We start from the raw sequence: 12,072 nt of genomic DNA, 5'->3' as shown, positions 1-12,072 counted from the left end.
TTCCCTACAGACTCTGTTAATAGAGGCTGAGCCTGGCTTCAGTTGTAATCTGTTATTTTACAGGAGCCCTACTGTTGTAGTGGTAAGATATGAGGGGAGGGGAAGCATTCTATAATCCTATGACTAGGTTTCGGTTTTTTAGTGAGCTTCTGCCCCTGGGCTGTAACCTTCACAAGTGTTTCTCAGCTTTTTTTCCCCCACTTCTCAGCTTTTTTTCTTCACCCACATAGGTTAGGCTCTGGTGAAATAGCTTCCTTTGAGGGTAAGCATTTGTTGAGGACAACAAAATGCTCTGGGCATATTTCAAGATGATTACTTTTCCCTTCGCACTGTTGGAAGTACAAGGGGATTGTTATTTGATGTTCACAGTGAGAACCTGGCCGGGCTTCTGGAAGTAAAACTCACAGAAGTGTTGGGGCCTCTTTAAGGTTGAGCCCCCAGGAGTTTTCATCTCTCAAGCTAGTCCTTGCTCAGTCTCCAAGAATAGTCAGTTATCCTTTAAGTATTTCTACCAATTGCTGGCTCTGTTGGTTTCTGGTCTCGGTAAACTGAGTCTCTGTATCACCTGTCTCTCCCATTTGGGGGCAGTGATTTGCTCTGTGACCTCAATTCTCCGATAGATCTATAAGATTTATTGATGTTCACTTTCTTCAGCTTTTTTCTTGTTGTGAGAATGGGAGGAATTTCAGGCTCTTCATATATTGGACTGAAGCCTAAAAGTTGTAAAAGCAACATAAAAGTGAAGAAACATTGATTCGAAATTTGTTAACATAAGATTCATATTGTACTAATTATTTGACTTTTGTTTTTTTAGGTTTAAGTTTCTATATATTTAAAGTTACTTTGCCATTTTTTTTTTTTTTTTTTTTTTTTTTTGTGGTACGCGGGCCTCTCACTGTTGTGGCCTCTCCCATTGCGGAGCACAGGCTTCGGACGCGCAGGCTCAGCGGCCGTGGCTCACGGGCCCAGCTGCTCCGCGGCATGTGGGATCTTCCCGGACTGGGGCACGAACCCACGTCCCCTGTATCGACAGGCGGACTCTCAACCACTGTGCCACCAGGGAAGCCCCGCCATTTTTTTAAATGATATTTTAAATGTATTTATTATTTATTTTTGGCCGCATTGGGTCTTCGTTGCTGTGCGTGGACTTTCTCTAGTTGCGGCGAGCAGGGGCTACTCTTTGTTGCAGTATGCGAGCTTCTCATTGTGGTGGCTTCTCGTTGCAGAGCACGGGCTCTAGGCGCATGGCCTTCAATAGTTGTGGCACATGGGCTCAGTAGTTGTGGCTCGCAGGCTCTAGAGCACGGGCTCAGTAGTTGTGGTGCATGGGCTTAGTTGCTCTGTGGCATGTGGGATCTTCCCAGACCAGGGCATAAACCCGTGTCCCCTGCATTGGCAGGAGGATTCTTAACCACTGTGCCACCAGGGAAGTCCCTGCCTTTTTTTTTTTTGGCGGTACGCGGGCCTCTCACTGTTGTGGCCTCTCCCGTTGCAGAGCACAGGCTCCGGACACGCAGGCTCAGCGGCCATGGCTCACGGGCCCAGCCGCTCCAAGGCATGTGGGATCTTCCTGGACCGGGGCACGAACCCATGTCCTCTGCATCAGCAGGCGGACTCTCAACCACTGCGCCACCAGGGAAGCCCCCTGCCATTTTTTTAAACTTAATTTTAAGAATATTTGGAACTGACTCTATATGATAATATGGTAAATTTCACGTTTTTAATAAAAGTAAATTTTAAATGTACAATGGTATCACTGGATATTCTTGGCATATACAAAATTTCTTTTTCTTTATAACGCCTAAGTATGAGATCCAGCCATACCACTGACAGCTAAAATGATGATTGGTACTTAATGTTTCAGGTTTCTGTAACCAGTCTTGTGTACGCCAAAGGTTTTAGTGTGTTTAAACAATATGAAAATTAATAATAGCTTAAATTGAGGAAAGTATTATTTTATACTTGTTGCAAACATTTGTTTACATATCAGTGCTCTTTTCCTTGCCTTATTTCCCCTAAGTCTTGATTTAATTTTTGTTGAAGAATATTACACTAAGCTGTAGTACTAATAGCAGTTTCCTGCAGTAGTACTCCCACATGCTGCTCCTCCATCTTTCCATCAACCTATCATGTTGGAGGAATTTTTGTTGCTTGAGAATATGTTTGGGAAATTTAACAAAATAATTGTCTGATCATAAGCTTGTACTAGAAGGACACCTAGGAGCATGCTGGAGTATGCTGGAGGGACTTTGTTTAGAAAGAAAGATGATAAACTCAGTTGCCTTTCTGGCACATCCCGCCCTTATCTGTTATGGAGTTCTTTTATGTAACTCCTTGAAGAAGTTGAATCCTCCCAGGATAGCTACTGAGATAGCCCTACATCTGATGGCAGAATTTTTTTAAATCCTTCAACATAATTCTACTGCAGAAAAAGTATTTGTGTTACCAGAATCCCTTTAAAGCTAAACTCTTCAAATAGGTGGATATTAAAACTAATAAAGGATTGACCTCAAAATAAAACGGAAAGTTAGGCAGGCACCATTTCTTCTCTCCTTTAATATGTAGTTGTGTGTTTTTTTGTTATTGAGATGTATGAGCTCTTTGTATATATTGAAAATTAAGCCCTTGTCAGTAGTTACTCAGCCATAAAAAATAATGAAATAATGCCATTTGCAGCAACATAGATGCACCTAGAGATTGTCATACTGAGTGAAGTAAGTCAGAGAAAGAGAAATGTCATATGATATCGCTTATACACAGAAATTAAAAAGAAATTTTACAAATGAACTTATTTACAAAACAGAAGCAGACTTACAGACTTAGAGAACAAACATATGGTTACCAGGGAGGAAGGGAGAGGACAAACATATGGTTACCAGGGAGGAAGGGTGGAGGGAAGGGATAGTTCGGGAGTTTGGGATTGACATGTACACACTGCTGTATTTAAAACGCATAACCAACCAGGACCTACTGTTATAGCACAGGGAACTCTGCTTACTGTTATGTGACAACCTGGATGGGAGGGGAGTTTGGGGGAGAATGGATACATGTATGTGTATGGCTGAGTTGCTCTGTGGTGTACCTGAAACTATCACAGCATTGTTAATCGGCTATACTCCAATATAAAATAAAAACTTTTAGGGACTTCCCCGGTGGTGCAGTGGATAAGAATCCGCTTGCCAGTGCAGGGGACATGGGTTTGAGCCCTGGTCCGGGAAGATCCCACATGCCGCAGAGCAACTAAGCCCGTGTGCTTCAACTACTGAGCCTGAGCTCTAGAGCCCGCGTGCGTAGAGCCTGTGCTCTGCAACAAGAGACGCCACCGCAGTGAGAGGCCCATGCACCACAACCAAGAGTAGGCCCCACTCGCTGCAACCAGAGAAAGCCCGCGCACAGCAACGAAGACCCAATGCAGCCAAAAATAAAAATTAAATTAAAAAAAAATAACATAAAATAAGAAGTTTAAAATTTTTTGATAAGTCGGGAACATACATGTTTTTAAATGCATGAGAAAACTAATTATCTAAAAAGAAATATTGACCTATTAAAGATTATTCAGTAAAACTTGTCAATTCATAGTGTTTCAGAGGTCAAATTGATGCTCTTGATTAGTACTTTAAATTTTGGCTATTTTAAGTGACTACAGATGGTTACTCATTTTGAACTATTTATAAGCACTATTACAATTCAGTGATTAAATGTGTTGTTAGAGAGGCTATGCCTTGAAATTTCATTGACATTAACAAATTAATTGCAATCCTGTTCTGTCAGTAAATGGCTCTGCTCTGTGTTAAAGGCATATGTGGGGCTAGTGGAGGCTACACCTTCCATAATCTCAAAGGGGTATTATGATTCTCAGATCCCAATCATAACTCTCTTTTACATGACTCTTCCTGTTAATATCATTCCATCTACTCAAGGTCTGCCAACTTCAAGTAAAGGAAATTAACTACTGATTACCTGGGTAAAGGAGAATGAATGAAATGTAGTCTACCTAGTAAATATTAATTCTACCCAAATCAAACTTAACATGAACCTTCGTCATGTTCCACTCATTTATAATGCCATAGTTTTTACCTTTTTCTAAATCCTATGAGTTTGAAAGTCAAACTCAGTTTCTAGTTCTTTCCTAGAAAGTATTGCTTTTCTGAAATATGTAATGTATCTTATTTATCTTTGTTTTCCCAATGCTTTCCACAATGCACATGCTTACTATATAATAGTTTAGTGAGTGGCTGAAGAGTTAGGCTTTGCTAACTATACTAAACATCACTGTTTATTATCTTATTCTCTGAATATATCTTATAACACAAATTTACAATTTATATTTTTTCTATTCTTTTATATTAACTAATTTTCCCAAAAAAGATTATAAGCTTGAAGGCAAAAACCAAGTTCTCCATTCTTTATTTTCGAGTACCTAGTGAGATAAAATAATAAGCCCTCAATAATACATACTGATTTGTAAAATCACTTTCTATGTTACATACTAGGGAAGAATAAGTTGAAATTCCCTATGCAGGGCTCTCTCCGTAGTTTGAGAGAGATCTAGTATAGAAATGTAGTGAGAGTCTATAGTAACTCAGTCATTCAGTAATTACTGTTGACTGATTTAATTTATTTTTAAGTAAAATGCACTGGTCTTAAGTGTGGATTGAGTTTGACAAATGTATGCACCCATGTAACCAATGTTTCTGACAAATACAGAGCATAGAGCATTGCCGTCACCCTGGTAAATACCCTTCTATCCCCTTCCAGTTGGCATCCTCCACCTACAACTACTACTCTCATTTCTAATCCCATATATTACTTTTACCTGTTCATGAACTTCATATAAATGGAATCATACAGTATGTGTTCTTCTGTGTCTGACTTCTTTGACTCAACTGTTTTTGAGGTTCATGGATGCACAACTTTTCAAGAGCGTTCATATTCTCATAACTTCTTTAGAACATAGTGCTGACTTCTAATACTTCATGTTCATCACAACACAAATGATTTTTCTTAGTCCTCTAGGACTGTGAATTCACTTGATTATCTTTATTCACTTTATTGTTTAGTGATAGTTGTATCATCAGTAAAATACCTGCATGTAAATTAAGTTGAAAATATGTGAAGACATAATCAGATATACCTCAAATATCTTTAACATTATTGATTCTGTAAGGCAAGGTTGTTTTTTATAAAGTGTTTTTCACTAGCATACAATAAGGGCAGTTTCATCTTTCCCTGCCTTTGTGTATTTTCCAGACACACAGACAAAAATGAAATGTTTAATTTTTCTTTTACATTGTATGTCTTAATAGAGATCAAATTAGCTTTCTTCAGTATGAACTCAGGATAAGGGCAATAAGAAACCTTATTGTTTCCAGCCTCCACTAAGATGAACTGGCAACGTGTCAGGAAAATTCTCAGTATGGAGCAGTTTTATTACAATTCAGTACAATTGGTTCTTGCATAACCTTTAGAAAATCATACATAAAACATTCTCATCTATATAAATAAAAATCACCCACACACTTTATTAATAGCTTTGTTCACTTTTTCCCTGGGACTTGTGCTGCATGCTGTGCCCCCCTTTTCAGTCTTTTTTTAAGGTAACTTTCTATAAGCTTTCTTTAAAGCAAAAAGGTTAGGTAATATTAGGATTCAAATACAAATGTAAGATAATTGTGATAAATCTCCCTCTTGATCGTGTACTGTTACTAGCGTTTCTAAGTGTCCGTTTTACATTTAGTGACAGGGAGTGGCTTTTTCACAATATATAGTCAGTTTAACCGTAAGAAAGAAGGAAGAAATAAATGTCATACTTTTCATGGAAATAAGAATCATAATTCATTTGTGATGTGTTTGGGGGTTTATTTTCAAACCCACGCATTTTTAAGGTTGTATCACTGTTACTGTGACTACAATAAATACATGATGAAAGCAAGAACATACCAGGTTGAAGTCTCAGCCTTTTTTCCTTAGTCTAGTTCATTAGCAAAAATGTGTTTCTTTTCAGGTGTCATTTTCCTGAATCCAAACTTTAGAAAACTTTCCATTATTCCCCTAAAGTATGTGTTATAAAATACCAAAATAGTGTAATAATAAGCCTCTAGATCTAACTGCTCATTTACAGTAAATACAAGGGCCAGAAGAACATATTAAATGACATCACTACCCAGAATGGGGGAAATTCTACAGTACAAATGACCCAGTTTCTTCAACAAATGAATAGCAATAAGGGGGGAGTGGAGGAAAAGTGGCTATATTTGTTTAGATTAAAAGAGATTTAAGATATGTGTCATTTGTACCTCAAAAGTAGAGGGGGAGAGAGAGACTTAAGAGATACATAAACCAAATGCAATGTGTGGAACTTGTTTGGATCCTAATGTGAACAAGCCAACTGTAAAAAAAAATTTTTTTTGAGATAATTGGGGAAATCTGGATGTTGACTGGATTTTATAACTGTCAGTATTAATAAGTGTAACAAAAGTGTTAGGGCTTTATTTTTAAGAAATAGCCCATATTAGTGATTTATATACCAAAGTGATGTCTGAAATTTTATTTAAAATACTCTATCAAAAAAGAAACAAAAACCCTGGAGGTAATAAATAAAACAAGGATGGCAAAACATTGATAATTGTTGAAGCTGTGTGATGAATATATAGAACTCTTTATTCTCCCTAGGTTTGAGATTTTTTCATTGTATCAAGTTAAAATACACACACAGAATGAAAAGGAAAATAATTAATCACCACTGTCATCACAAACAAAATGATATTCACTCTAGGAATAGAATTTTCGTCTCAGGAAGCAGTAGCATCCTATAAATTAAATTAGTGTATTAAATTTGGGGGAAGGAGGGGAAAGTATTTCTAATACTTTCCATACTTAACCTGTAACTCAGTGTCCTTTTTCCCACTGAATACCATAAAACTGTAGAAGGTAATGCTTCATTTGAAAGGAACAGTGAACTTTGGAAGGAAGATAGCTCTGTCCTTGGGAAGAGCAGATGGGCCCAGGCTAACAGTGAGACACAGGAATATCTCTTCCTTCAGCATTAGTCTCCCTCCTGTGCCATTTGTGGGATTCACCTGGGACTGCTGTCCTCTAATTGGGAAGTCGGCGACAGGGCCTTTCTCACGGCCAGCACTTTTGACTCCTATATTATTCTCTGATAAAATACCTATTTTACTACAGAACATTTTTTACCTTCTATTGCTTCGTTCTATAAAAATGAATGCTCTTAATGAATAGATTAAACCCTTTACAAACATAATTTTGTACGACATAATTTGCCTTCTGAGAATTTATTTTTTCTGTGACATTGACTTCATGTTGTTTTTCTAGTAGAAAATAGTCTGGGTCTAATCAGGGCATAGAACTGAATACCATAGTCACAGTTAGTATTTTGGTGCTTACCCACATCACAGCAAAGAAAGTTTGCAAAATTAATGAATGTTGAAAAACAGTTTCTTCAGTGGACCAACTTTTCTAAGTTCGAACACTGGTTTTCAAGCTATGGAGGCTTAACCCAGCCTGACTGAAGTGATCTAGAAAGGAGCCTTCACAAATCTACATTTTAAAACAAATGCTCTTTTTCTGAGTTCTCTAGAATCATTCTGCCATAGCAAATTTAAGAGCAAACCAAACCTTCCTGAATCCCAGCTCCATCTGTAATTTAAATTATAAAGGCATCCAAAAAAAGTAGTCATTTTGCATTTGAGCATATTCTAAAATCTGTCTTCAACATACCCGTATAATCTATTGATATTATATCAATTAAATTTTGAGTTGTCAGAGAGCTGGAGTCATTTCTGTCAGGTTAACTTTACATAGCCACTACCACAGTAACATGAAAATATAAAGATACCTGGCTGAATATATCTTAATTAAACCTGACTTGTCATATCTTTCTAGAAGTTTTGATGATAGAAGGAGAAAGTTTAAGTACAAAAAGAAGTGAATAAGACTGGATTTTGAAAAATGTTACTATTAAGAGCATTTTTTGTGAAAAATATATAATAATCACAAAAGTTTTATAGCTACTGACAAAAATAATCGTTTCTATTTGTTAGGTGCTTCCCTAAACATTGTTCAGAGTCTTACAGTGTGGAAGTATATGCTAAGCGTATGCACTACAAAACTGCAGTTGAGATTCTGGAGAAATATAAATGATGGAAGAGTACCGTTTGTTTTATAGTCTGAATAATCTGCCAGCCTGGGGAGAGAGATCATTTTCTTGAAGTAGTTGGAAGTACTGTAATGAAAAATTTGAAAGTATGTTTCCTAAAGCATTTTATTAAAATTACCCATCTCTTGATGAAAACTGATGAAATCGGTACCCTTTCATTATAATGACCAAGCTCTTTAGCCCTTTACTGGAGTGGTTTTTATCCTAATTCTTAGCATGTTTGCTTTCTGAATTCATTGAACATCTAAAAAAGTTGTTGACAAGGAAATGTAGTTTTGACACTTCAGGAAAGACATTTTCTACTTTATAAAATTAGGTTCCTACATGTGAAGTTTGAGAAGCCACCAAAGTGAAACACTCTATAATTAATTTAAAGCTATTAATTATATTAGCACTTCAATGCCATTTAGAGGCACTCCATACTGATATTTAAAGTTCAATTTTTGGGACTTCCCTGGTGGCGCAGTGGTTAAGAATCCGCTTGCCAGTTCAGGGGACACAGGTTTGATCCCTGGTCCAGGAAGATCCCACATGCCGTGGAGTGACTAAGCCCATGTGCCACAACTACTGAGCCTGCGCTCTAGAGCCTGCGAGCCACAACGACTGAGTCCACGTGCCACAACTACTGAAGCCCGCACGCCTAGAGCCCATTCTCTGCAACAAGAGAGGCCACCGCAATGAGAAGCCCGAGCACCACAACGAAGAGTAGCCTCCACTCGCCACAACTAGAGAAAGCCCGCGCGCAGCAAAAATATTTTTGCAGCCAAAAATAAATAAAATAAATGAATTTATAAAATTCAGTTTTTTACTTAACATATTATTATCAGTATTATCAACCAAATTGAATTTTTCTAGAAGTCATTAAAGTAATCCATAGGAAATTAAATTAATTGTATAAAAGAAAAAACAAACCAAAAATCCAGTGTTGTTTTAAAATGAAATATTAATATCAATGAAATAAAGATGGTGCTTTATGATGTTTTTGTTTTGTTTTCAATTAAATAAGGGTTTTTCCCCGCAGTAAATTAAAGCATTGCATTATTAGTACTTCCCATACACCAGTAATAGGCAGTTTTTTCTAATTATCTCCCTAATACCTATAGCCAACTTTCAATTGTTTTTGGTAATATGAGTAGAATGGTAAAGCCCAGAGTCCAGTAAAAGTTATTAACCTACACCTGAACTTGTCTGACCAAACTTTTTACCAAAGATGCTATTGGCAAGAGAACAGATTTGAATTATATTGCCTATTGCCTTTTGTTTTTTTATGGTAACATGTAAGTGAGCATGCAAAATAAGTAGTAAAAGACCAGTAAATCAGGGAAAAGGTAAAGAAATTAGATGACATATTTAATCAACAAACTAGAGTATCAGTTTCTGAATGTTTCTCTATCCCCCACCCTCCCTTATGAGTTCCTTGTTGGCAGGAACTGTCGTATTCTTACCTGTATTCCAGATACATTGCCCAGTACAGTTCTTTTAAGCCAGTGTAATGATTTAGGCCAGAAACTAAAAAGCTTCCATGAAATGTTGTCATTATTTGCTACTTGCAGGGAAAACAAAATGAAACTGGAATATACAAAAGAAGGAGGAAAGAGTCTTTCCTATCTTATGTAAACATAATAATGTTTGAGGGAAGGGTGCAGATGTTTAAAATTTTTTATTTTTAATTATATCTATGTTTAGTCCATATTATTTGTCTTTAGAGCATATTATGTGACCAAAAACAAGCTCACTTTTCAAAAAGTTTGGGGATTTTGTAAAAGTGGAAACAACAGCTTGTAGAAAATACAACACATACACACCTATAGCTAGCCTAAAATTGCTTGTCACCAACCCCAAACTAATGACTAGAAGTTTCAAACTCTGAAAATGTATACATGCAAGATTAACTAAAGTACTTGATTGTTACTGATAGCATATGTGTATCTCTTTTCAAATTGAATTCTTACTGAGAGAATAACTATTAAAAGTTTAATTGCAGTCTTTTATCATTTTGCTTTGATTTTATACTGAAAACTGCCAAGCAGATAACACTTAAGTGTATCTTTTTCAATATGACAAAGTTACATAAGAGAATCCCCTAGCACGTAAGAAAAATGCAATTATTTTCTATTCTGAATCTCCAGACTGCTGTTTTAGAAAATCATATCTGATTATTTGCTCAGCAGAAGATTATTGAGTTGATTTAGCTGTGATTTTACTTAACAAAGCTTCAGCTGCATTCCTACTGTGGAGTCCGAAAAAGGTAGAGAGTTATAAATGATACATTGAAACTGTGATTTTTGTGAACAGGACCATCGATGCACCCCTCAGAGCTAATAGCGGAGATGAGAAACAGTGGGTTTGCACTGAAACGAAACGTACTGGGGAGAAACTTGACCGCAAATGATCCATCACAGGTAATGATCTTTTTATCAGTAAGCTGAAAATGTCTATAAATCTAAATGTGATTGCTTGTGAATTGCTACTTAATGTTTTCCAATATGTATATATCCATAGGAAGGCAAGATAGAGCAAAGAAAATGCCTAAAACGTATTTTGATTTTGCTTATTATTTTAACCTAAATGAGAAATGTTTTTAAACCTATATTTTAATAAACGAACCTGCTCCTCTGGGTTTATGTGGATAAAATATCTAACTGATCTGGTGATAAGGTTGTTACTTTTTCCTTCCTGCTAACTTACCCATGAAGTGACATTAAACAGAACCAATGGGAAGAAGTGTATAAAAGCAAACCCCTAAAAAATATGGAAAATATTTTAAACAGTTACTTGATTAAAGTGTACATAGATCCAGAAAATGGTTGAGTTTAAAGTGTTAAATGCAGATGTTCTAATACAAACCATTTATTTCATTTAATGAGGAAACTGGAGCCCACAGAAGTTAAGTGATTTCCCTGAGATCATGTGGCTTTTTAGAGACAGAGCTGAGACTAAAACCCAGACTCCCACTGGCATAAACTTGTGCTGCTCTGAAAGAGTCACATTCCTTCTCAAGCATTGCTAGGGATTGTACGTATAACATATATATCATGTATTTGTACTGTTTAATATACTTGATAATGTACTGTTGAATTTGGAAAGGCAAAAATTGTGGATGTTTTGACCTTCTCCTAAAGTTCATGATCTTCCTGGTTTTTATGTTCCATTAAATTAAAAAGAAAATTGAGAGAGTAGAAGCCATGCTATAAACATTTTGTCTATGCTTCTCTGTCATCCTCTCCTGATAAAGTTTGTTAATGGTGGCAAAGCAGTCATCTTAACCTCTTAGGGCATTATGATCCTCCTTGGCAGGTAGACTACAAAAATTTTTTAACTCCACTTTCCAATCCAAAATGTCATACTCATTTACAGTATGTCCCTAATATAAAATTTCTTATTTGTAAATGTTTCCTTTCCTGTCTGATAACTAACTTGTCTTGTAATCTAGCAATTTAATGATGTCTCTGTTGACTTAGGAATATGTTGCAAGTGAGGGTGAAGAAGATCCAGAAGTCGAATTTTTAAAGTCACTAACAACCAAACAAAAACAGAAACTTCTCAGGTGATTCAAAAGTGTCTGTTTAATGAATTCAACTACACTTTTTCTTATGTTTCATCTTAGTGTCATATTCAACTCTGATCCTAAGTTTAAGGTACTTAAGCCGTGTATCACATTCATTTATTGATTTATTCTTCAGCTATAGTAGTACAATTTTATCTTTCTTTCAGTAATATGAAAATGAATGTAAGATTATATACTCAGTTTATACCGCAAAGTCACTGCACTTTTTTCAGAACATTTAATTTGGAAATAGATTTATTTGTAGGTTTTAGTTTTCATAGATTTGTATATATCTTTGCATACGGTTTGTTCTTAGAAAATTGTGGGCCATGTATTACTCTTCTTA

At 36.2% G+C, this 12,072-nt stretch overlaps 1 protein-coding gene across 1 annotated transcript in view; it reads left to right on the top strand.

Annotated features, from left to right (window-relative positions):
* Positions 1–12,072, top strand: part of CIRSR (corepressor of RBPJ and splicing regulator) — a 40,447-nt gene that overhangs the window by 26,842 nt on the left and 1,533 nt on the right. Inside the window, 2 exon segments of the mRNA XM_007451066.1 lie at positions 10,475–10,581; positions 11,641–11,726. Coding sequence (XP_007451128.1) covers positions 10,475–10,581; positions 11,641–11,726 — 193 coding nt within the window.

The sequence above is a fragment of the Lipotes vexillifer genome, unplaced genomic scaffold (genome assembly GCF_000442215.2).
Source record: "Lipotes vexillifer unplaced genomic scaffold, Lipotes_vexillifer_v1.1 scaffold645, whole genome shotgun sequence".
Classification (NCBI taxonomy): domain Eukaryota; kingdom Metazoa; phylum Chordata; class Mammalia; order Artiodactyla; family Lipotidae; genus Lipotes; species Lipotes vexillifer.
The sequence above is the reverse complement of the archived record's forward strand: the minus strand, read 5'-3'. Positions and strand labels throughout refer to the sequence as shown.